The 26,689-nt window shown below is 38.8% G+C and overlaps 1 protein-coding gene across 1 annotated transcript in view; it reads left to right on the top strand.

Moving 5' to 3' along the window:
• Positions 1-325: 325 nt before the first annotated feature.
• LOC125245583 (scavenger receptor cysteine-rich type 1 protein M130-like) overlaps positions 326-26,689 on the top strand; it is a 36,576-nt gene continuing 10,212 nt past the window's right edge. Inside the window, exons 1-26 of the mRNA XM_048156246.1 lie at positions 326-340; positions 5,779-5,815; positions 6,200-6,514; positions 6,935-7,048; positions 9,070-9,384; positions 9,513-9,827; positions 9,938-10,252; positions 10,343-10,882; positions 10,959-11,276; positions 11,497-11,799; positions 11,884-11,955; positions 12,095-12,451; positions 12,538-12,732; positions 12,813-12,905; positions 13,218-13,277; positions 13,990-14,040; positions 16,229-16,291; positions 16,622-16,696; positions 16,809-16,862; positions 16,989-17,051; positions 17,215-17,271; positions 20,951-21,229; positions 21,421-21,561; positions 21,667-21,741; positions 21,851-22,033; positions 25,703-25,813. Coding sequence (XP_048012203.1) covers positions 326-340; positions 5,779-5,815; positions 6,200-6,514; positions 6,935-7,048; positions 9,070-9,384; positions 9,513-9,827; positions 9,938-10,252; positions 10,343-10,882; positions 10,959-11,276; positions 11,497-11,799; positions 11,884-11,955; positions 12,095-12,451; positions 12,538-12,732; positions 12,813-12,905; positions 13,218-13,277; positions 13,990-14,040; positions 16,229-16,291; positions 16,622-16,696; positions 16,809-16,862; positions 16,989-17,051; positions 17,215-17,271; positions 20,951-21,229; positions 21,421-21,561; positions 21,667-21,741; positions 21,851-22,033; positions 25,703-25,813 — 4,516 coding nt within the window. The remainder of the gene's footprint in view (positions 341-5,778; positions 5,816-6,199; positions 6,515-6,934; positions 7,049-9,069; positions 9,385-9,512; positions 9,828-9,937; positions 10,253-10,342; positions 10,883-10,958; positions 11,277-11,496; positions 11,800-11,883; positions 11,956-12,094; positions 12,452-12,537; positions 12,733-12,812; positions 12,906-13,217; positions 13,278-13,989; positions 14,041-16,228; positions 16,292-16,621; positions 16,697-16,808; positions 16,863-16,988; positions 17,052-17,214; positions 17,272-20,950; positions 21,230-21,420; positions 21,562-21,666; positions 21,742-21,850; positions 22,034-25,702; positions 25,814-26,689) is intronic.

Genomic DNA, 26,689 nt, shown 5'->3' with positions numbered 1-26,689 from the left:
CAGAACAATCGAGCATGAATAACGTGTTTAATATATACAACCTGCGACTACAGAGATTATACGTCTAAAATATATACAGAAGGTATACACATATGTACAAGAGTGGAAGTAGAGAAGGAAAGAGAGAAGGCAAGTAGCAAAACTTACAAAACAGTCCTTGGAGCCAGCATGGAAATCAGTTTCATTATCTAAGATTGAGAAACGGCAGTATACTTGCATTGGTTGTGCATGTCGAATTTCAGTTTAGCGCTGGTGCAGTTCGTTGGCTTCTTCCGTTCCGCGGAAAGGTTTGAACTGAGGACTTGAAAGTTAGTTTTGCTGGAAGATGGTGGTCCCGAAGGTGAGCGCGATGGCAGCGCGGTCGCCGTGACGTCCGGGAGAGACGTGCGTGAGTGATTCAGGGCCGTCGGGAGAACACACAGAAGAATCCTGGTGCCCCTTTTTATGATAGTCAAGTCAAGTCAAGTCAAATTTATTTATATAGCGCTTTTACAATTGGTAATTGTTTCAAAGCAGCTTTACATATTAGAAGCACAGAAAAAAGGGAAGTGGTTAAAAATAAGCTGTACAAACAAGCGTGGTAATATGTAACATATACAAGATGGTGCTACATTAAGCCAATGTCGGCTGACTCCCAGGGGTGGAAAAAACCCCCTAGGAGAAAAACCCAGCGTGCTAACACTGGGAAAAAAGTCCTAGGAGGGAAAAAAACCCTTGGAAGATATATATAATATATGTAAATGGATATGGAGATCAAAATCTGAATTATACATTTGTATTATAGAGATTAAAAATAGATTATATATAAATATATGTAAGCGGATACGGGGATTAAAAATCTGAATTATAGATGCAGCCAGAACTGGATCTGTAGGCCCATTGTCTCCTGGGCTACGTTGTAGTCAGGTCCAGACACAGGTTCTCCATCTGATCTGGATACGGCCTGGATCCAGCACCCGGAAAACCTCAGGATAAGCAGAGACAGATATTAGCGTAGATGCCATTCTTATTCTGATGTACAGGTATATCTAGAGTTATAGGAAATGTTCTCAGTTCCGGCCGACCTAATTATAGCAGCGTAACAATCCTTTAACAGATTTGAAAAATGTTAATGTATTGATAATGTGTTATGTGTATGCAAGAGCAAAGAGATGTGTTTTTAGTCTAGATTTAAACTGACAGAGTGTGTCTGCTTCCCGAACAATGCTAGGAAGATTGTTCCAGAGTTTAGGTGCTAAATAGGAAAAGGATCTGCCGCCTTCAGTTGATTTTGATATTCTGGGTATTATCAACTGGCCTGAATTCTGAGATCGCAATAAACGTGAAGGACTATAATGCATTAAGAGCTCACTTAGGTACTGGGGAGCTAAACCATTTAGAGCTTTATAAGTAAGTAGCAAGATTTTAAAATCTATACGATGTTTAATAGGGAGCCAATGTAATGTTGACAGAACTGGGCTAATATGGTCATACTTTCTGGTTCTAGTAAGAACTCTAGCTGCCGCATTTTGGACCAACTGTAGTCTGTTTAAAAGCCGAGCAGAACAACCACCCAGTAGAGCGTTACAATAATCTAGTCTTGAGGTCATGAATGCATGAACCAACTGTTCCGCATTTGTCATTGAGAGCATATGTCGTAATTTAGATATATTTTTTAGATGGAAGAAGGCGGTTTTACAGATACTAGAAACATGACTTTCAAATGAAAGATTGGTATCGAAGAGCACACCCAAGTTTTTAACTGAGGACGAAGGTTTAATGGAGCACCCGTCAAGTGTTAGAGAGTATTCAAGGTTTTTTCGTGAGGAAGTTTTTGGTCTAAAGATTAGGATATCAGTTTTTTCTGAATTTAAAAATAAGAAATTTCTTGTCATCCAGTTTTTAATGTCAGCTATGCATTCTGTTAGTTTTGTGAATTTGTAGGTTTCGTCAGGGCGCGAGGAAATATAGAGCTGAGTATCGTCAGCGTAGCAGTGAAAACTAACACCATGCTTCCTAATTATCTCTCCTAAGGGCAGCATGTACAGAGTGAAAAGCAACGGTCCTAGTACTGAGCCTTGTGGTACTCCATATTGAACCTGTGATCGATACGACATCTCTTCATTAACTACTACAGACTGATAACGGTCAGATAAGTACGATTTGAACCATGCCAAAGCAATTCCACTAATGCCAATATAGTTTTCAAGTCTTTTTAAAAGAATGTTGTGATCGATAGTGTCAAAAGCAGCACTGAGATCTAATAACACTAATAGAGAAATACAGCCACGATCGGATGATAGGAGTAGATCGTTTGTAACTCTAACGAGAGCAGTCTCAGTACTATGGTATGGTCTAAATCCTGACTGGAAATCCTCACAGATTCCATTTCTTTCTAAAAAGGAGCACAGTTGTGTTGAAACTGCCTTTTCTAGTATCTTTGACAGAAAAGGTAGATTCGAGATTGGCCTGTAATTTACTAAATCTCTCTGATCTAGTTGAGGTTTTTTAATAAGAGGTTTAATAATAGCCTGCTTAAAGGTTTTTGGCACGTATCCTAGTGTTAAGGATGAATTAATTATATCAAGTAGTGGACCTACGACCTCTGGAAGCATTTCTTTCAGTAGTTTAGTCGGCATTGGGTCTAACATACATGTTGTTGATTTTGATGATTTGATAAGTTTAGATAATTCTTCCTCTCCTATAGCGGCAAATGATTCTAGTTTTACCTCAGGGACACTACAGTGCACTGTCTGAAGCGAAACTGTAGACGGTTGCATGTTTTTAATTTTCTCTCTAATATTATCAATCTTGCAAGTAAAGAAGTTCATAAAGTCATTACTGCTGTGCTCTATGGAAACGTCAGCAGTTGAATCTCTGTTTCTAGTTAATTTAGCCACTGTGTCAAATAAATACCTAGGATTATGTTTGTTTTCTATTAAGAGATTTGAAAAATAAGTAGATCTAGCATTTCTTATAGCCGTTCTGTACTCAATCATTTTTTCTCTCCACGAAAGGCGAAAAACTTCTAGTTTTGTTTTCTTCCAACTACGTTCAGCTTTTCTAACAGCTCGTTTTAGAGCCCGAGTGTGCTCATCATACCACAGCGTTGGATTAGTTTCCTTAATCTTCTTTAGACATAAAGGAGCGACTGCATCTAATGTGCTGGAAAAGAGAGAGCCAATAGTTTCTGTTGCAGCATCGAGTTCTTCTAAGTTGTCAGGTATACTAAGGCGATGAAACTGCTCGGGGAGATTATTTATAAAGCAATCTTTAGTGGTAGACGTGATGGTTCTACAATATTTATGGCTGGGTGGTGGTTTTGTAGCCTTGGCTAATTGTATTATACACAAGACTAAATAATGATCTGATATATCATCGCTCTGCTGTAGAATTTCAACAGCATCAATATCAATTCCATGCGACAGTATTAGATCTAGGGTATGATTACGACAATGAGTGGGTCCTGACACGTGTTGTCTAACTCCAATAGAGTTTCAAATGTCTGCAAATGCCAATCCAAATGCATCTTTATTATTATCTACATGGATATTAAAATCACCAACAACAAGGACTTTATCTGCAGCCAGTACTAACTTTGATAGAAAATCAGCAAATTCTTTGATAAAGTCATTATGGTGCCCTGGTGGCCTGTATACAGTAGCCAGCACAAATGTCAACTTACATAATGTTACATAAAGCACCATCACTTCAAAGGAATTATATTTGAAATTCTTTTGAATGATTCTGAATATATTACTATAAATTACAGCAACACCTCCCCCTTTGCCTTTCTGTCGAGGATTGTGTCGATAATCATAACCTTGAGGACTAGATTCATTTAAAGTAATGTAATCGTCTGGTTTTAGTCAGGTTTCTGTCAAACACAGCAAGTCTAGTTTATTGTCTGTGATAATTTCATTTACAATAAGTGCTTTTGAAGAAATAGATCTAATATTCAGTAACCCAAGCTTTATCATTTGTTTATCTGATTTATCTGTGATTTTCATTTTTTGAACATCAATTAAATTTTTACCCTTAAAAGGTTTCGGAAGTTTTTTGTATTTACTAGTTCGAGGTACAGACACAGTCTCTATGTGATAATATCTAGGTGAAAGAGTTTCTATGTGCTGTGAATTATTTGAGTTCTGTGACGTGAGGCGGCTAGCAGACGGTCGGTTTAGCCAGTTTGTCTGCGTCCTGATCTGGGCCCTGGTTTGTCATGTTTCAGCTCTAAGACTATTTGCCAAATTTCTAGATAGAAGAGCAGCACCATCCCAGGAGGGATGAATACCATCTCTTTTCAACAGATCAGGTCTGCCCCAAAAGCTTTTCCAATTGTCTATGAAACCTATATTATTCTGCGGACACCACTTAGACAGCCAGCCATTGAGTGATGATAACCTGCTAACTATCTCATCACTCCGACGAACAGGAAGAGGGCCAGAACAAATTACTTCTGCTGACATTGAATTTGCGAGTTCACACACCTCTTTAATGTTAATTTTAGTGATCTCCGACTGGCGAAGTCGAACATCATTTGTGCCGACGTGGATAATGATTTTAGAATATTTACGTTTAGCATTAGCCAGTACTTTTAAATTTGCTGATGATAGATAAGCCAACACACCTCCTTGAGGTGGAATAGCCAATGACATTGCTGCAAAGTTGGCGGGCAAGTTATTTCTTTGATTTCGAGATGGAGTGCTTTCTTCACAGTATCATTAAACACATAGAAAAATGCATTTGTCAGCTATGTGACATATCTCAGTGAATAGCTCGAGTCCGGAGCTTTACGGAGAGATCAAACTCGATAGATCAGAAATGCATATAACAGAAGTTATGGTTTACAGACAAAATTCCATCATTAAAATGCACACTAGCACAAATACCCTCATTTAAACACTAGGAAACATGCATACGCTTCAGAATACAGGATGGGTATATTTTGGCATAGTTGTATTTTACATATACAGTCAAAAATGTATGTTTGTGTGTTTCTGTATGTGTCTTTGTGTGTGCCTGTGTGTGTGGGTGTTGGAATGTGGATCTGGCCCGTAGTCCACATGAGGGGCCCCTTTGATGTCCTCAGAGCAAGGAAATTGGGCCTCCTGTTTTACCTCGGAGGGTAACAAAGGTGTCAAGTGGGCTCATCTTTTGCAGACCGGTCGGAGCCGATTTAGTGATTTACAAACACAGTTCATCAGGTTAAAAGCGTTCTGAAAACTCCAAAGTTTATTGATTATCCTGATACGTGTGCATATGCTACAGTCATGTAATGTAGTTTTACAGTAGCAATACACTGTAATTCCCACTTTTGGACACTTTTGCTTTAAAGGACATTAGACAGCACTGCAAAATCAAGCTGTTACACAAACACACACACACACACACACAATCAATCTCTTCACAGAGGGTGCGAGTTCTCTTTCGTATCAATGCCCGGGTGATGACGGCGTAAATGACACATACATCGACTGAAATATACATTAGTCGAATCAGTCTGTTTGATTTGCACATTTTTTTTCAGCCAACCATATTATAGATGTGTCGTCAGATTTGCCATGAACTGCGGTGCAAGCGCAGACCGAACCGTCTGTGAAGAACCAAACGTTTCGGTTTTTTTACAGTGAACCGTCCCACCCCTACTATCTATCTGTCTGTCTGTCTAAACTAAAATAAACTTTCATGATTATAAAACTACTTAACGTTTTGGACCGGCTTTTTCAAGCCAATTTAAAATTTGTCTGGACTAACTTTTTTGTTTAAATTTTGTTCTTTCCTGTGTTGTTCTTTCAGGAGTCAGGCTGGTTGGAGGTTCTCGCTGCTCTGGGAGGTTAGAGATACTTGATAATCAGACGTGGGTTTCAGTGTGTGCTGCTGCCTTTGACCAGCAGGATGCAGAGGTTGTGTGTAGAGAGCTGGACTGTGGGGCTCCTGTACAGGTGCTGGGAGAAGATGCTTTTGGAAAAGGAGACACTCAGATGTGGACACAAGAGATTCAGTGCAGAGGAAATGAGTCTCAGATTCACCTCTGTCCAACATCACCATCACATGAAAACACCTGTTTACATGAAAATGTTGTTGGACTTGTGTGTGCAGGTTTGACCCTTTAAAAAAATTAATGTTAAGTTTAGAATGATCTTTTTATGTGATAGTTTCCCCCTCATTCTTTCCCTTTGTCCATATGTTTTTTACTCTCTCTTTATTTATTATATAGACATTATGAGAGTGAGGTTGGTTGGTGGTCACAGTCGCTGTGCTGGTAGAGTGGAGGTTCTTCATAGAGGTCAGTGGGGAACAATGTGTGGTGTTGGCTGGGATATGGCTGAAGCAGCAGTGGTGTGTAGAGAGCTGGACTGTGGAGAACCTGTAGATGCTCTGTTTAATGCTCATTTTGGACTGGGATCAGGACCAATCTGGACAAAACGCAAGTTATGTACTGGATCAGAATCTACATTGAAGAACTGTGGAATGATAGATTGGTATGTTTATAACTGTGATCATGCAAAAGATGCAGGAGTCATCTGCTCAGGTAAACTGCTCCATCCCTGCTCAATTTTTACATTACTGATAAACCACCTGCTTAAAAGGGATGGTTCACCAAAAAAAAAGAAAAAAAAAAAAAAGAAAAAAAAATTATCATTTACTTAATGTATTTTCAAACCTCTATGACTTTGTTCTGTAGAGTACTTTTTTACATATTATTTTATTTTCATTATATTGAAAAGAGTACTTGGATGTTCTGTAACATTCTCCTTTTGTGTTCCATGAAAGAAAGAAATTCAAAAGTGTTTGAAATGACATGAGATTGAGTAATTTGGATATTCTTTGGATATTCTTGGATATTCTTTGCTATATTTACCAATGATGATAAGAATTACACATTTAGATAACAAACAACGTTATCAACATTTTTTGTTTGTTTGTTTCTTTCTTTCTTTTGCTACTTCAGATGTCAGGCTTATCGGAAACTCCAGTTGTTCTGGGAGGTTAGAGATACTTGATAACCAGACGTGGGTTTCAGTGAGTGCTGCTGCCTTTGATCAGCAGGATGCAGAGGTTGTGTGTAGAGAGCTGGACTGTGGGGCTCCTGTACAGGTGCTGGGAGAAGATGCTTTTGGAAAAGGAGATGCTCAGATGTGGACACAAGAGATTCAGTGCAGAGGAAATGAGTCTCAGATTCACCTCTGTCCAACATCCTCAATCAAAAACAGCTCTTCACATGATAATTACCAGGGGCTGTTCTGTGCTGGTGAGTTAAAATAATATGAGAGTAATATCATACCTTTTACTCATACACAATATCAACACAATATCATGATATGTGATTGAAGATTTGAAAAGAAGGACTGTTATTTAATTGTGTCAACATAAACACATCATTATAGGTAGTGAAAATAATCTAGTTAATATTTGCATAAAATGTTGCAGTGATATGTAACAACAATCAAAGTATATTTAATAACATACTTTAAACAGCATATGAAAATGTCAGAAAAATATCAGTCCTGTGTTTTGTTGTAAAATACCAGTGGTGACATTTTACAACACAAGAACATAGTCATGTCACCAGAAATTGTGTAAACAGTTGAGGCAGTTTAACTTACCTCACACAAGGCACGAATTATGTAGTTTCTCACATGTAGCACCAAATATGTTTTGTGTTTTGGTCACACGTTGCCTAAGGCAGTGGTTCTCAACTCAGTCAAAGATTGTTAAACAAGTCAAAATCATGTATATTGAAACGAGTTTGTCATCTGACCACTCAAAGGATTTGTGAGATATCTGTTATCTTGTAGAGCCTGTTTTATCAGCGCAAGGATCACACAAGTGTAATAAAAAAAATTCTTATTAACAAAAAGATACACAAGAGTAAATCAACACAACTACTAAATGAATGATAAATGAATAAAGTACATTTGATGCATAAAATACAAGTGATTAAGTTGGATGTGGCTATGGCAGAGTTACATCATCTTATGTAAAGAGAAATTGTTGTTTCTCTGAAGCTAATTAGGTAAAGAAACCTATTATGCATCAAACAAATTAATGAAAGATTGTTTGTTATTAACTGGTAATAACTATAAAACATATAATGGTCCTAATAATCTGGAACACTCAGACAAATGTACCTTGAAGTGAAGGTTTGCTCTCCTGAGCTTAACCTTGTTGCAAATGTGCCTGTATGTCTTCTTCCTCTCTGGGCCAGAGACTTTGGTCAATCTGCTTTTGTCTCTCTGGCATAAAGACTTGGAACGAGCTGCATCTGTTGTTGTTTTGCTGGATGAAGACTGTGAACGTAGTGTGTCTGTTAATGCCTTCTACCTTTGCCGCCTGGAGACTCAGAATTTGTATTTGTTACTGTCTCGCCAGACAGGAAACTCAGAACTCAGAACTAACTCTGTTTGCCAGACAAAGACTTAACGCGTGTTCACACCGCCGCTGGCAAGAGCGCCAAAGTGACAGGAAGTCATTCATTTTCAATGTGAGCCGAAGTCAGGTCAACTTTATGGCTATGACACGGTTCGGCGGCAACCAATTGGAATGTAGAGGTCCTCACTTGAGAGGATTCGGATTGGTTGCCACAACTTGTCATTTACTTTTTACCGCAGCGGTTTGAACACACAGTACAGCATTGTTGTCAGGTTTTAATGAATGTATGGACTTGGATGAATTCTTGTGGCCTCTCTTACTTTCACCCACCACTGCCATAACCAAAAGGTCCTAAAGAATTTTTATGGCAGTCCAGATGTGAGAAAAGCAGAAACCGCATGTGGACCAATGGTATTATGGGTCTTCTTCCCTCTAAGAGGTGTCTTGCAGTTGTCCTAGCATCCTTATCTAATGGTGTTAGACAGCTGTTTGTGCTAGTCCACCAAGATCCAATCAAAATGTAGCAAACCAGAGAGTGGGCCCCACCATAAAGCTGGGCCCTGGAATGTGCTGTTCACTACACAGTGTCTTGATGTGTAGTGAGCCAGTGTGCTTTACCAGTGCCAGAATTTGTGTACACAATATACCGATCCATGAGCTAGAGAACTTGTGAAGACAACCCACAGTCTTTCTTTCTATTCTTCTGCCACTTAGATAAAAAGAATGTAAGGTTGGTTGGTGGTAAGAGTCGCTGTGCTGGTAGAGTGGAGGTTCTTCATAGAGGTCGTTGGGGAACAGTGTGTGGTGTTGGCTGGGATTCGGCTGATGCTGCAGTGGTGTGTAGAGAGCTGGACTGTGGAGAACCTGTAGATGCTCTGGGTGGTGCTCATTTTGGACCAGGATCAGGACCAATCTGGATGTATATTGTGTTGTGTACTGGATCAGAGTCTACACTGAAGAACTGTGGGTCAGCAGGATGGGGTATTCATGCATGTACTCACAATTCTGATGCCAGTGTCATCTGCTCGGGTGAGTAATTTGGTTGCCCATGGATTTGTTGTGACAAAGAATATTTTGTATAGGAAAACTTTAAATGTTTGTATGGTTATACATTTGTTTTTGTCTACTGTGCACTGTCATTCATGTAACATAAACAGGTCATAAAGCTTCTAGACTCGTTAATGGATCACACCTCTGCTCTGGGAGGTTAGAGGTGGTTCATGGGAACACCTGGGGTTCAGTGTGTGCTGCTGACTTTGACCAGCAGGATGCAGAGGTTGTGTGTAGAGAGCTGGACTGTGGGGCTCCTGTACAGGTGCTGGGAGAAGCTGCTTTTGGCAAAGGAGATGGTCAGATGTGGACACAAGAGATTCAGTGCAGAGGAAATGAGTCTCAGATTTCAGGTTGCTCAATATCATCTTCACACAAACACAACTGCACTAGTGACAATAATGTGGGTCTGATCTGTTCAGGTAAATTATAAATATTCAGTGTCCCTTCATTTGTATCTGAAACAGTATGTGTTCTCTGTCAGCTGCATTTGACTTTTCACTTTATTTTAACTTCTCTGCTCTTTATTCAGGTTACACAGAGGCCAAACTCATGAATGGTTCAGACTCTTGTTCTGGAAGAGTGGAGCTTAGGTTTCTCAATGATTGGGGCACAGTGTGTGATGCATGCTGGGATATGAGAGCTGCCAGTGTCCTCTGTAGACAGCTGAATTGTGGGATTGCTGTGTCTGTTGTGGGATCAGACTGGTTTGGAGAGGGAAGTGGAGAAATCTGGGCTGATGTGTTTGATTGTGACGGGAATGAAACAAAACTCTCAGAATGTTCTATCTCTTCATGGAGTCGAGCTGAATGTTCTCATAGACGAGATGTTGGAGTCATCTGCTCTGGTAAACTTGTTTGACATTATGCTACTGAAAAACTGTCTTTAATATATAACAAAATTCTTATTTTAGTACAACATAAGATCTTTTCCTCAGATTCCTCTCTGGCTGTTCATGATGGTTTGGTGCGGTTGTCTGGAAAGAGACAGTGTGAGGGGGAGATGGAAGCTTCCATCCATCAGGTCTGGAGGAGAGTTCTGCTGGACTCCTGGAGTCTCACTGAATCCTCTGTGGTCTGCAGACAGCTGGGCTGTGGCTCTGTGCTGAACTTCTCCGGCTCCTCTTCATCCAGTCCTGAACACAGTCATGAGGGTGTGACAGGCTTCCAGTGCTCTGGGAGTGAAGCTCATCTGGGGAACTGCAGCTCTCCACAAACTCTCAACTGCAGCTCTCCACAAACTCTCAACTGCAGTTCTCCACCAACTCTCAAATGCACCTCTCCACAAACTCTCAACTGCAGCTCTCCACAAACTCTCAACTGCAGTTCTCCACAAACTCTCAACTGCAGTTCTCCACAAACTCTCAACTGCAGCTCTCCACAAACTCTCAACTGCAGTTCTCCACAAACTCTCAACTGCAGCTCTCCACAAACTCTCAACTGCAGCTCCACGCAACAGCTGTCAATCACCTGCCTTGGTGAGAAGAGCAACATCTGGGCAGATTCTTCAGTTGTTAGTGATCACTAATGTGTTTCTCTTTCTCTGAATATCAGGTCACGGGTCCATCAGGCTGGTGGGTTCTGGGGGAGACTGTGCAGGGAGGCTGGAGGTTTTTCACAGCGGCTCATGGGGGACAGTGTGTGATGACTCCTGGGATATTAAAGATGCCCATGTGGTGTGCAGACAGCTGCAGTGTGGAGTGGCCCTCAGTAACCAGCAGGTACCAGCCTGGTTTGGTCCTGGTTCTGGACCCATATGGCTGGATGAGGTGGAGTGTGAGGGGAATGAGACGTCCCTGTGGAGCTGCTCTTCTCCAGGCTGGGGAAAACATGACTGTCAACACAAGGAGGATGTAGGAGTCGTGTGCTCAGGTACACTAGCAGAAATGTTTGCCATAGATGTATTTTTATAAAAAAAAAAAAAAAAAAAAAAAAAAACTACATTTGAACAACATTTTAACATATTATTTGGCTGATGTAATATTTTAGACTGCATGGATTACCCTTATATTAACCAGTTATTTTGGTGATATTTTAGATTGAGCATAACCAGAATTGCTCTTGTTTAAGGCACATCTTTTTTTCCATCTAGAGTTTAAAGAGATCAGGTTAACTGAGGGCTGTGAAGGGAATGTTGAGGTTTTCTACAATGGATCCTGGGGTAATGTGTGTCACCATAAGATGGACAGAGATACAGCGAGTCTGATCTGTCAAGAGCTGAACTGTGGAAGATCTGGTGCTTTTTCCAATTCTATACCAAGACTGGAATCAGCTCCTAACTGGCTGGATAAAGTGAAATGTCGACCACATGATTCAAATTTGTGGCAGTGTCCATCTTTACCCTGGGGACAGAATGACTGTGACAGAGATGAAGTGGCCAAAATCATCTGCTCAGGTAAGAATAAAGTAGTAATCCGTTATCATTATTGAGTGTATGAACAAAATGTATTTATAATATTGATTTAACTTGTGATTACAGAACAGGAGAGTCATGAGTCACCTAGAAGCTCTTTGTCATGCTCCACATCTCCACATCAGAGACAGTGTTCAGGTAAGTTCATTTGATGTTGAAGAACATAAAAATCATAACAGCCATATGTGATGTGTATGTAATTTTGAGCTTGGGGCACCAAGTGGGTTTAATCTCACACCACAGACATACCAAACTGTAGGTGTCGCTGTTCTGACAGAACTCTATTGGCCAATAATATGTCTACTTGTCTGTGATTTAGATCATGTTCCTCTCAGACTGAGTGGAGGGGAGGGTCGGTGCTCTGGGAGGCTGGAGGTGTATCATAACGCTGTGTGGGGCTCAGTCTGTGATGATCTGTGGGACATCAGCGATGCTCAGGTGGTCTGCAGGCAGCTGGGTTGTGGAGCAGCACTGAGGGCTGATGGGAATTCAGTCTTTGGTGCTGGTGAAGGTGTTGTGTGGCTGAACAGAGTCGAGTGCAGAGGGAATGAGATTCACCTGTGGGACTGTCCTCTCTCCCTGAAGAACCACACTGACTGCTCCAACAAAGATCACGCTGGACTCACCTGTGCAGGTCACAGAAAATCAATAGATAATTTAAGAGTGAATAAATTTTGTGAATTTCCATGATTTTTAATATGTTTGTGTCTGTTTTGTCAGATTTGTCACTGTCTACTCCTGCCACAACAACATCATCTTCTCTTCCAGTTTCTCAGACAGTGAGCTCAACATCATTCTCTCGTTCACAAACTCCTCCGTCTCTCTCTGTGCTTGTGATTGTACTGGGAGTTGTGCTCTTACTGCTCTTAGTGACACTACTTATACTGATTCAGCAGAACAGAGTGATGAGGAAAGGTAGGAGAGATCCAGAGACTGTCATATTTTGTCTTATTCAGTCAGTGTGTGATCAGTCATGAGTCTCTCTACACTCACAGCTCTCTCTGACTGGTACACAGGAATACACAGGGCTCCAAGTGAAGGAGGTTATGAGGAAATTCATCACAGACGCAATAATTTCACTCATACAGGTGAGGCATAATCAGAGATTGTTAAAAACTTTATCTGCTGTGTTCTGATCAAAGGGTCCATACAAAGTGTTCACTTCTCCTCTTGCATTGTAACTTTTGCCTCTTGTGCACATTGTACCCATGAACAATCATGTAAAAACCACACCTGCAAGTAATTACATTGATTAAAAAGCCTCACCTCCTTTCCCTGGTATTTATTTCATTCAAACTTCTTTATGTACTGGGGTGATGCAAAATGACAGCTGGGTAAATTTCCCTCTCCACTTACCATGAAGAGATGTGTTGATGAACCGTTCTGCTCTTCTTTAACAGGAGAAAGTTTCATCTCTGAAGAACTGCATTCTAGGTGTGAAGATGATTTGCTTCTCTCAGGTTAGAGAGGTGATTTGCAAACTTGGTTAAAAAAAAAAAATGTAAACAGTGAAATTCACAAATTCCAGGAAATGTATGGCCTGTAAATGTACACACCACAGTATACATTACTAATATAATAGAGTCTGATGTTAAGAATAGCATTGATTGATTTGAATGGCCATCTCACTCATTTTGACATTGACGAGCGCTGTGAAGACTATTGAGACAGCAACCAAAAAACGTTTAAAACTTTTTGTCATCTAAATAACAAACAGAGCTGCATGTAATGAAGTGCAACAGAGCAGCATCAAGAATACAAATAAATGTATTTTTTATTTTATTCATAGCTCCCACAAAATCATAAATGTCTCTTGTCCCCCACTCCCTGTACCCCAAACTCCGCCTATGCTTGTAAACTGGTCAAGTGATTTCATTATGCGATGATTAAAATAATAAAGACCTTACTGCCTGCATTTTATTTCTGCAAAATCTTTATTTTATATATTTTTTTTACATTAATAATTTGTTCTGATGTTGAAGAAAGGTGGAATGCATTAACATCAGGATACTATGAGGAAATCATCATTGATGGACCAAAACCAGATAACAAAACAGGTGTCTGTACTGCAGTTGTAGTTCTGTCTCTGTAATTCCGCAATCTCTACATGTTAATATATACTTTCAAGTTTGTTTTGAGCTTGATGGCATTGATTTCATGTTAAATTTGTAGATGACACTCCAGAGGGCTATGATGACGTCATTACCACTGGACAGACCTATGGTACTGAATTTACTGAATTTAATATATATATATATATATATATATAAAATGTGTGTGTGTGTGTGTGTGTGTATATGTATATATATACACACAAACATTCCTTTTGCCATTAATTGTAATAATCCATACTGAATTCACTGAATTTATTACTGAATTTACTGAAACTGAGAAAATGCATCATTTTAAGGGAAAAATAAGTTGATTTTAAATTTCATGGCATCAACACATCTCAAAAAAGTTGGGACAAGGCCATGTTTACCACTGTGTGGCATCCCCTCTTCTTTTTTATAACAGTCTGCAAACATCTGGGGACTGAGGAGACAAGTTGCTCAAGTTTAGGAATAGGAATGTTGTCCCATTCTTGTCTAATACAGGCTTCTAGTTGCTCAACTGTCTTAGGTCTTCTTTGTCGCATCTTCCTCTTTATGATGTGCCAAATGTTTTCTATGGGTGAAAGATCTGGACTGCAGGCTGGCCATTTCAGTACCCGGATCCTTCTTCTACGCAGCCAGGATGTTGTAATTGATGCAGTATGTGGTCTGGCATTGTCATGTTGGAAAATGCAAGGTCTTCCCTGAAAGAGACGATGGGATGGGAGCATATGTTGTTCTAGAACTTGGATATACCTTTCAGCATTGATGGTGCCTTTCCAGATGTGTATGCTGCCCATACCACACGCACTCATGCAACCCCATACCATCAGAGATGCAGGCTTCTGAACTGAGCGCTGATAACAACTTGGGTTGTCCATGTCCTCTTTAGTCCGGATGACATGGCGTCCCAGTTTTCCAAAAAGAACTTCAAATTTTGATTCGTCTGACCACAGAACAGTTTTCCACTTTGCCACAGTCCATTTTAAATGAGCCTTGACCCAGAGAAAACGCCTACGCTTCTGGATCATGTTTAGATATGGCTTCTTTTTTGACCTATAGAGTTTTAGCCGGCAACGGTGAATGGCACGGTGGATTGTGTTCACCGACAATGTTTTCTGGAAGTATTCCTGAGCCCATGTTGTGATTTCCATTACAGTAGCATTCCTGTATGTGATGCAGTGCCGTCTAAGGGCCCGACGATCACGGGCATCCTGTATGGTTTTCCGGCCTTGACCCTTACACACAGAGATTGTTCCAGATTCTCTGAATCTTTGGATAATATTATGCACTGTAGTTGATGATAACTTCAAACTCTTTGCAATTTTTCTCTGAGAAACTCCTTTCTGATATTGCTCCACTATTTTTCACCGCAGCATTGGGAGAATTGGTGATCCAATTCTGAATTGACCTAATAAGTTGCAAATTGGTCCTCCAGCTGGTCCTTATATGTACATTTAACTTTTATGGCCTCTTTTTGCTACCTGTCCCAACTTTTTTGGAATGTGTAGCTCTCATGAAATCCAAAATAAACCAATATTTGGCATGACATATCAAAATGTCTCACTTTCAACATTTGATGTTATCTATATTCTATTGTGAATAAAATATAAATATGAGATTTTTTTATTATTGCATTCCTTTTTTATTCACAATTTGTACAGTGTCCCAACTTTTTTGGAATCGAGTTTGTGTGTATATATACAAAATTCAGTCATGAAACTCTAACCGAGTGCTGATTGGTTCTTTCTATGCCGTGGCATCAGCCAATCAGATGTAATTCCATATCCACGCAACTATATATATCGTACCCTAGCCTGCGATCGACAAGCTGCGCAATGTGAATCGCTGTTATCCCTCCTCCTCCCCAGCGCCACCTGTAGAGATCTGCTACGGGGGTTCTACCATTCTTGCAGCAGCCTTTTCCTTGTTGTTTTATTTGACTAAGCTGAACAATTTGTATTTGCTCAGCAGCAACAGCAGCAGCAGCAGCAGTAGCAGCAGCAACAGCAGCAGCGTAGCAGATCTCGTACGCCAAAATCAAGCCATGTATACGTCATACCCCATGCCAATAAATGCTGGTTGAATTTAATCCACTCCGAGAGTTGTCATGATTGAAATATATATATATATATATATATATATATATATATATATATATATATATGTATATAATATTATTGCATGTCTACCATTATTGAATCATCATGTCTTTATCAGGTGTAAATCCTAATAGCCTCAGATAGCCATGAGGGCAATGAGATCAGTGACACAAGCTGTATTAAAGGAGCTTTTTTTTTTTTTTTTTCCCTGTAAAGAGGGAGATCAGGAGGAGTATGATGATGTGTGGAATATCACTGAAGATTTGAGAAACCTGTTAGGTAAGCTTTCTGTCTTATGATTGTCTAGAATTAATAAGTATATATATACATGCACACACACACACAAACAAACAAACAAGCATGACACACACATATGTATGTATGTTTTGGGAGCTAAGGGTTCATATATTTGTAATATTTGGTAGGGGTTCATATATCTATGCTTCTGTGTGTATTTGCATTCAAAATCCTTTCACAGATCTTGCATTATAGACCTACTCTTGTCTTGTAAACTGATCACATCGTTCATTGAATGATCAAAATCGTAATGGCCTCATGGCCAACAAGAGCATTTCATTCCTAAAAATAATCTGTTTTAAATTTTTGTAGACCGGGCGAATGACATCGCACTGGGTTACTATGATGATGTCATCACTGATGGACTGAAGCCAGAACGTGAAACAGGTGCTGTTCTGTACTATGTTTGTAATTCTCTCTGTTATTCTATAAATTAAGAAAATATACATATATAAGTTAGTTTTAAATGTGATGGCATCTGATTCATGTAAATTTGTAGAAGACACACATGCGAGCTATGATGATGTCATCACCATCAGTGAACAGAACTCTGGTATTAAAGAATATGTTTGTTTGTTTGTTTTTTTCATTTATTTTTTGTGTATGTATTCTAACACACTCCCTGTAAATTGATGCTCAGTACCTATAAAATTGTGTTTGTGTGTGTGTGTGTGTGTAGTGGACACACCAGAGAATTATGATGATGTCATCATTAATGGACAGGACACTGAAGGTATAACTGGTGAGTTACAGAACAATATATTGAACATATTGAATTATCATGACTTCATCAGGAGTAAATCTAATGGTCTCACAGTTATGAGGAGAAATAGATCAATGACATCATCAATGACACAAGCTGTATTCAAATCACAATGTGAGGTTTTATTTCACATGTGTATCAGAGGGAGATCAGGAGGAGTATGATGATGTGAAGAACAGTGATGAAGATGACCTGTTGGGTAAATTTTTGTATTTTTTTTTATCTTTAGTTTTAGATATAAATACAACATTAAACATTATATATTTGCTTTTGTTTTTAATAACAGACTATGATGATGTGGGGGAGGAGTCAAAAAATGAGCACATGACTGTATGACTCAATGGCCACACCCACTGCATCCATTCATGAAGTTTTACAGCTTCTAGAGTTGGGCTGAATTGATCTTACATAGCTTTAGGTTTTAAATGAGTTTTTATTGATGAGCCTGCATTTTGTAAAATGGATTTCTCTGAAATTTTGAGGTATAACTTTGATTATTTTTTTCTTTTTTTTAAACAAACATTTTAACAATCACAAAGAACAATAAAAAAAAAAAAAACAGTCAGTATCTGGTGTAACCACCATTTGCCTCATGCAGTGCAACACATCTCCTTCGCATAGAGTTGATCAGGTTGTTGACTGTGGCCTTTTGGAATGTTGGTCCACTTCTCTTCAATGGCTGTGTGAAGTTGCTGGATATTGGCAGGAACTTGAACATGCTGTCGTATATATATGCCAATCTAGAGCATCTCAAACATGCTCAATGAGTGACGTGTCGGTGAGTATGCTCGCCATGCAAGAACTGGGATGTTTTCGTGGATGAATGGCATAACAATGGGCCTCAGGATCTAGTCACGGTATCTCTGTGCAATGCCATCAATAAAATGCACCTGTGTGTATGTGTTCGTTGTCCATAACATACGCCTGCCCATAACATAACCCCACCACCACCACCATGGGCCACTCAATCCACAATGTTGACATCAGCAAACCAATCACCCACACGACGCCATACACACTGTCTGCCATCTGCCCTGTACAGTGAAAACCGGGATTCATCCGTGAAGAGAACACCTCTCCAAAGTGCCAGATGCCATCGAATGTGAGCATTTGCCCACTCAAGTCGGTTATGACAACGAACTGCACTCAGGTCAAGACGGTTTCTGACAGTTTGTGCAGAAATTCTTTGGTTATGCAAACCGATTGTTGCAGCAGCTGTCCGTGTGGCTGGTCTCAGACGATCTTGAAGGTGAAGATGCTGGATGTGGAGGTCCTGGGCTGGTGTGGTTACATGTTGTCTGCGGTTGTGAGGCCGGTTGGATGTACTGCCAAATTCTCTGAAACGCCTTTGGAGACGGCTTATGGTAGAGAAATGAACATTCAATTCATGGGCAACAACTCTGGTGGACATTCCTGAAGTCAGCATGCCAATTGAACTCTCCCTCAAAACTTGCAACATCTGTGGCATTGTGCTGTGTGATAAAACTGCACATTTTAGAGTGGCCTTTTATTGTGGACACCTTTTCAATAATCATGCTGTCTAATCAGCATAGGTGGATGGATTATCCCGGCAAAGGAGAACATTTTACATAAATATTTTACATTTTACACATTACATGTATGCATTTGGCAGACACTTTTATCCAAAGCGACTTACATTGCATTATACTATATATTTGTATCTGAGTATGTGCAATCCCTGGGATTGAACCCATGACCTTGGCATTGCTAGTGCCATGCTCTAACCACCGAGCTACAGGAAAGCATAGTGCTCACTAACACAGATTTGTGAACAATATTTGAGAGAAATAGGCCTTTTGTGTACATAGAAAAAGTCTTAGATCTTTAAGTTCAGCTCATGAAAAATAGGGGCAAAAACAAAAGTGTTGTGTTTATAAATTTGTTCAGTGTAATGTCTTTGAACTTCTGTTTTTACGATAACTCTGTATATTTCTATGTCATCGCTGTTGAAGAGTAATTAGGTAATGAAGTGGATTTACATATTATAGAGTTAACGAAAGTTATCATGGACATTGTAACATTTGAAGTGGATGTCATAACAAATGCCAGTAGAGAATTTAAAATGACAGCTCATTCATAAATCTGTAAGATCTTACTTTCATGCTGGGTCTATTAGTCCACAAAACAAAATAATAGAGAGAACAACTGAGGGACTCATTTACAACTAAAAGGTGAAAACATGAAAACAAGAAGGCAACATGATGCATTTAAAGGTGGGGTTGTAAACTATTTGAATTGTACAATCAGAGTAAATTGTACTTTTGTCTCTGGGAAACATGTAAGTATCTCTTATACAGTTTCTGGACACATGCAGTACTAAATGAAAAAAATCTATACATCTTTGAACAAAATACGAAAAACTTACACATTATCATCCTGTTCAGAAGTTTACACACCCCAGCTCTTAATGCTTTCCTTCTGGAGAATCAGTGAATGTTTGCAGCTTTAGTAATGGTTGTGAATGGGTCCCTCAACTCTCCTCAGTGTGAAAAGATGGATCACAAAATTATACAGCCACAGCTGGAAAGGATTCAAATATGCAGTTGATGCTGGAAAAGTAAAGAATTTGCAGGACCTGAAGGATTTTTCTGAAGAGCAGTGTACAGTTTAATTGCTCAGGACAAACAAGGGACTCCCACAACCATCAAAAAACAAACAAACTAAAAAAAAAAAAAAGTTGTGGATCACCCGGGTAACAACACAGTATTAAGATTCAAGAGTATTTAAAGTTTTGAATGAGGACATTTTATTAGATTCCATTATTATTTTGTGGGCTATATGTAAATGTCTGTTATTTGAAATAGCATTAAATTTATAGCATTAAAAAAAAAATAGCATTAAAAAAATAACATTAAATTTTTATGATCCCTCTTATTTTGTATCTAATTAAAACAGTTATAAATTGGTCTTATTTAATGCTTCTTTAACATGTATAGTTTGTGTGTGTGTGTGTGTGTGTGTGTGTGTGTGTTATGGTTAAGAATCAATAAATTGTATCAACCCAAAACAGGATGCTTGTGTAAGTTTTGAGTGGCTGTGTTGTGCAAGGCTATTAATAAATTAATATGGACACAATTGCATTACATAGCTGGTAGAATATGTATTGCATGTCTTATCCAAAAGATACTGAATGTGAACCACATATTTATGTTTCAAAACTTTCAGTTGTTTGATTTCAGGCAGCTGTTGGGCATTGTAGTTTTTTAAATGCCCTCCATTTGTGGTTCCTCTACTGTTTAAATGATACATTCAGTAATTCCAAAAGGGCTAAATTGTTTTTTACCATCTCCCGACTATGTGTCTAAATAAGATGTTTCTGAGGATGTATGAGATGAGATGTTTTTGTTTGTTTGTTTGTTTGTTTTTAATCAGACAATTTTTATTCAAATTGATAAAATTATTGAGATTACGGTTTAAAGGTTCTAAAACATACAATTAATATGAAATTTGAATTTAGGGGTCCATGTGTTCTTTCAGAAGTCCGTCTGGTTGGAGGTTCTCGCTTCTCTGGGAGGTTAGAGATACTTGATAATCAGACGTGGGTTTCAGTGTGTGCTGCTGCCTTTGACCAGCAGGATGCAGAGGTTGTGTGTAGAGAGCTGGACTGTGGGGATCCTGTACAGGTGCTGGGAGAAGATGCTTTTGGAAAAGGAGACGCTCAGATGTGGACACGAGATTCAGTGCAGAGGAGAAGAGTCTCAGATTCACCTCTGTCCAACATCACCATCACACAAACAAAACTGTTCATATGATAATGACCAGGGGCTGCTGTGTGCTAGTAAGAGTTAAAATAATATTAAAAATTATATATTTTGGGTATGTTATTATTAACTCATAAATTATCTCTTGTCACTTAGATAAAAAGAATGTGAGGTTGGTTGGTGGTCACAATCGCTGTGCTGGTAGAGTGGAGGTTCATCATAGAGGTCAGTGGGGAAAAGTTTGTGGTGGTTTCTGGGATTTGGCTGATGCTGCAGTGGTGTGTAGAGAGCTGGACTGTGGAGAACCTGTAGATGCTCTGGGTGATGCTCATTTTGGACCAGGATCAGGACCAATCTGGATGACTGTTGTGTTATGTACTGGATCAGAGACTACACTAAAGAACTGTGGGTCATTAGGATGGGGCATACATGACTGTACTCACAATTATGATGCCAGTGTCATCTGTTCAGGAAAATCATTTAACTTGTTTTCCATGGATATTTGGTGACACAGAGAATTATTTTGTTGTGTTTGCATTCCTTTTTGTTTACTGTTTTACATGTACATAAAAACAGGTCATAAACCTTCCAGACTGGTTAATGGATCTCACCTCTGCTCTGGGAAGATGCTTTTGACAAAGGAGACGCCCAGATGTGGACACAAGAGATTCAGTGCAGAGGAAATGAGTCTCAAATTTCATTTTGCTTAATATCATCACACAAATACAACTGCACCAGTGACAATATTGTGGGACTGATCTGTTCAGGTAAATTATCAATATTCAGTATCTTTTTATTTGTTCTGAATAAAGTATAAATTCCTATTTGTCAGCTGCATTATACTGTTTCTAACCTCTCTTTTTTAATTTCAGAGGATCAGGCTCTTGAGTCACCTCAGAGAGGCTCTTGTTTTACCTTACCATCTCCTCACCAGAGACAGTGTTCAAGCAAGTTTATTATTATCACAGTTTTAAATAGTTATAAAATGTGATGTTATTGTATTACTTTACATGGTGTGCAGAAGCTGGTCAGTGATGTTGATGTCTGTGATTTTAGAGCATGTTCCTCTCAGACTGAGTGGAGGGGAGGGCCGGTGCTCTGGGAGGCTGGAGGTGTATCATAACGCTGTGTGGGGCTCAGTCTGTGATGATCTGTGGGACATCAGCGATGCTCAGGTGGTCTGCAGGCAGCTGGGTTGTGGAGCAGCACTGAGGGCTGATGGGAATTCAGTGATTCAATGTGTGTCAATGTAATTCAACGTGTCTGATGGATCTACTCCTCCATAACAGGAAGTGTCATTTCTGAAGAACAGCATTTTGGGATGAAGATGCTGATAAGCTTCTCTCAGGTTAGAGGACTAAAAATAACAATCTTATCTGCTACATACAAAAAATAATGGAAGTTCAGTTAATTAAAAAGATTCACCCTCATGTTGTTGCTAACCCATAATACTTTCGTTCATCTTCAGAACACTAATGAAGATATTTTTGATGAAATTTCAGAGCTTTCTGTCCCTAAACAGCTACACAACTACCACTTTGATGCATCAAAAAGTTCAGAAAGAGATTGCAAAACTAAACCATATGGATTGAGTGGTTTAATCCAAATTTTCTGAAGAGACACAATAGCTTTACATGATGAAAATATTGAATTTAGGCTTTTATTCATATATAAACACTCATCAACTCACACACCAGTTGTAGTAAATGGAAGCTCAAGCATGTTTGCTTGATGTTCAAGAACCAATGAGGTTCATTCTCGTGTGTTATGCAGCACGTTTGGGCTTCCAGAAGAGGTTTGTTCTCGAGCATCATACAGATTCAGTTGAGCTTTTGTTAATGTTTGCTGATCAATATTTATATGTCAATAAAAACCTAAATTAAATATGTTCATTATATAAAGCGATTAAGTCTCTTCAGAAAATTTAGACTATATCGCTCAATTTGTGTGGTTTAGTTTTACAATCTATTTATGAACTTTTTGAAGCGTCAAAGTGTCAGTTGTGTAGCTGTCTATGGAGGGACAGAAAGCTCTCAGATTTCATCAAAAAGATCTTCATTTGTGTGTATCTTCAAAGATGAACCAAAGTCTTACAGGTTTTGAATGACATGAGGGTGAGTAATTAATAACTAACCCTTTAACTGAGATTAAATTATATAAAGCATTCAGCATGTAATAATTTAGATAAGGGTGTAATGAATCTTTTAACTTGAACTGATTTCACTAAATTAAAATATCTATTGGACCTCAGTAGTAGTAAAATCAGTTTTTGTTTATTTCCTCTTTTCTATTAACTCATTTAGAAGAGCAGCAAGTCACACCTGAGAATTATGATGATGTAATCACTGTTGGACTGAGACCTCATGATACAGGTTTAACAATATAGATTTATATGCACTTTAATTATACATATGCACTGTTTTAAAATAAAAAATGTTGTTAATGGATGCATTTAATTTTTCATTATGTTGTTGTAGATGACTTACCAGAAAACTATGATGTTGTCGTCATTGTACGACAATTCTCCAATGATAAAACACGTGGGTTTTTTTCTTTCTTTCTTTCTTAAAAAAAAAAAAAAAAAATCCTTCAAATTATAGTGTCATAAACGCATGTAATTAATAATAGAAACATTTATATTAGAGGGTGTTCAGGAGGATTATGAAGATCTGAGGAACGTCAGGGAATATATAAGTGACATGTTTGGTATGTTATTGACAACCTTTTTACCTTTTTATTTTCGTTTTTTTTTTTTTATATAATCACTTTACAATTTCTGTGGTCATTGTCTCATTTAACTTGACTGTCAGTAGTCATGTATGTGTTCATTATACTTTTTAAAAGCATATATTGATGCATGAATTTGCTCTTGTTTTCTCATAACAGGCTATGATGACGTAGAGAAGCCAGAAAAACAGGGCGAGACTGTATAACTCAAACCACACCCACTGCCTCAAATCCTTTCAAAGCTTTTAAGTGGTCTGCAGAGTTTAAGTCTCTTATACATAAAGTTCATTTCCAGTTTTATGTAACATTCTGTAATTAAATCAATTATTGTTTTTTTTTTCTATCATGTAGGTGTAGCAATTTAATAGCAAAAACTATTTTCCTAACATTATATTAATTTGCATATAATTGTGTTATGATTTCAGATGCTTTATGATTTACAGTAATTTCTACTGCTTCAGTTTTTAACATTCCTTGAACATTAACTTATAAAAATATATTTCTATTGATCGTAGACCCACTGATAGTGTACACAATATTTTACTAAAGATCATTGGAATGTACTTTGGGAAACAAGTTTACAAACAGCAGCTGTGGTCAAGGATCTTTACTTCAGAAGAATGTAAAGACACTGAACAAAAGAGCATGTTGTTCACTTTATGTCCTGCAGAGGGTTTTGTGACAGTCAGACATACACGGCATGCATGTTTGTTTTATCTTGAATGTGTTATCGGTGTTTATGGTCAGCAGTTAGTTATCAGTGCTTGTATCTCTACTCTGCAGGTGTCAGACTTTAGTGCTTCATGTACACTGAAGTGATTCCCACATTCTCTCATGACAGCTGGGTGACTGTCAGCACTTTATCATGTGCCTCAGCAAAGTGTCTCTGTAAGGTAGAGGAGGAGTCCCGTTCATAATCAGTGGTGTTCTCTTGACTTGAGGTGAAGTGCGCACTGCAGTACCATTTTCACCACAGATTTACAGTGAAGAATTGTGGGACGCTGTAGAGCTAGGGAGGACTCAGGCACCTGCTGCCCCACTTAGTATCATAATACATGCCTGCCAAAGCCATGCACAAGTTTTAATATGCCCTGCTCACTTTACATCTTAAAATATTCTGGAAAATCTGAAAATATTTGTTATAGAATGTTGAACACAATTTATTATTAATGCAGTTTATATAGAGGTCTATGTTTTGGATTAATATTTTGGTGAGGCCCCACCTGCCCTTACAGACGAGCAGCAGCTGGAGAGTAATAAGTGCTAAACATGGGTTTATTTGGTGCATTTGTAGAGCTGGAAGAGATAAAAAGCTTAGCCTCTCAAACCCAATTAATTTTCAGAAAAGTTAAAATATGATATGAATGATCATATCAAATCTTTGAATCAATGATAGTTTATTGAAACCAGTCCTCCTACTGACCAGAACAGGGACTATTCAATGCTCAAAAAAAGGCTGGTCACATAAATGATGGCTTTAAAGATTAGTTTCAAACAGTTGGCTATTGACAGATGTGGACCAACGGAACAGCAACATACTTCAGTACATACTGGATCAGTGTGTTACCCATGTCACTATCTGATGTCGCTGGTCAGCTTTTTTTCCACAGACTGATCTGCATTTATTACATGCAGATCAGTCTGTGGAATGTTGGAATGTCTGAAAAAAAATTCTTAAGTAATCAAGTAACCTGATTATTGTCTCTGAAAATGCAGTGAACTGAATGAACAGGGCTGTTCACACAGAATGTATTTATGCATTTAAAAAAGCAAGATGCAGACCAGAAAAATGAAAGACTGTACAAAGTTTATACAATATAAAAATAATTGTCTATTGAAAATCCTCAAAAAAAATGTTTAAGTGAAACCTTTGACTTTTTTTTTTCTTTTCTTTTTTTTCCTATTTCTGCAACAGATTTTCATTTGAATTAAGTCTTGTAATGTGGCTTTGGTACACTCTCAATGTACAATTTATGTAAGTTAAAACTAAAAGAAACATCCCACAGTGAAGCAGCAGAGGTTTATTGTGCCTCGTGTCCTCCTTCATCCTCCACTCTCGCTCTCTTTGCTTTAGTGTCTCTGTGTTTTTTGCTGCTTGTTCTACATAATTATCTGATCTTTGACTCTTCAGCCTATGGTCTTCTGGCCTGCTGTGTGATGATCTCTCTTTCTCTCTCTCAGGTCAGTTTCTGTTGGGAGAGTCTCGTCTGGGAGAGGCAGCAGTAATGGCTCAGAAAGCTGCAGAGCTGGACAGTTCTGAGTTTGACGTGGTGTTCAGCGCTGCTCAGGGACGTGCACGGGGGGTTGCTCAGGTTGCCCGGGCAACTGCCCATATGCCCTTCTCGACTCACGTTGCCCTTCCGAGGTGGAAAAAAATAAATTAAAAAATCGTACAATGGATGCAGAATTTCACGTAGGCCTAGATAAAAATAAAAAATAAAAATAAAAAATCGCAAAGCCTCATTCACTTCCATATTCGGGCACCCGTCCGAAAGTGAAAGTCAGTAGGGGAAGGGCAAACTCTGTTTACGTGGCTGCAGCGCTGCACGCGACCGGCACCTGAGCTGTGCCTGCATGAGCGGCACTAGAAGGAGATTGTCGCGGTTGTCGGGAGAGACGACTTAACGTTGTCGGAAAGGTGATTAAGGTTATAATCGTTAACGAAAACGAACGAAAAAACGAAAACTAGGTGGGAAAAAACAACGTCGTTAACTGAAATAAAAATAAAAACGAGGCATTACAAAAAACGATAACTAACCAAAACTGTGATGTGTGTTTGGCAAAACTAACTAACTAATTATAGATTAAATGTCCTTAGTTTTCGTCTTTGTCAATGTCTTTCATAGAGCAAACGTTCAGCTGCATTTCATTTCCCTGCGTCTCTCACTCACGCGTCTCTCTCTCACATACTCGCGCGCGCACAGCCCCTCCCTCCGTGCACACCGCGCCTCCATGAGAACAAGTGTTGGAAGCAAGTTCGCGAAAGGTTGGTATCTCGTGAAAACCTTTACACAATCACACATTAAAAAGTGGTATAAAAATATTTTTAATTCTGAATATAATTTTGTCAGTGTGTTAATGTCGACCCGAGAAGCGAAAGAAAGTTAACTAGACGCAGGTAAAATGCAAGGGTTGTCGATGTCAAAACACTATTTAAGCTGTGATTCA

The sequence above is a fragment of the Megalobrama amblycephala genome, linkage group LG14 (assembly GCF_018812025.1).
Source record: "Megalobrama amblycephala isolate DHTTF-2021 linkage group LG14, ASM1881202v1, whole genome shotgun sequence".
NCBI classification, from domain to species: Eukaryota; Metazoa; Chordata; class Actinopteri; order Cypriniformes; family Xenocyprididae; genus Megalobrama; species Megalobrama amblycephala.
This window is presented reverse-complemented; position numbering and strand designations above follow the sequence as displayed.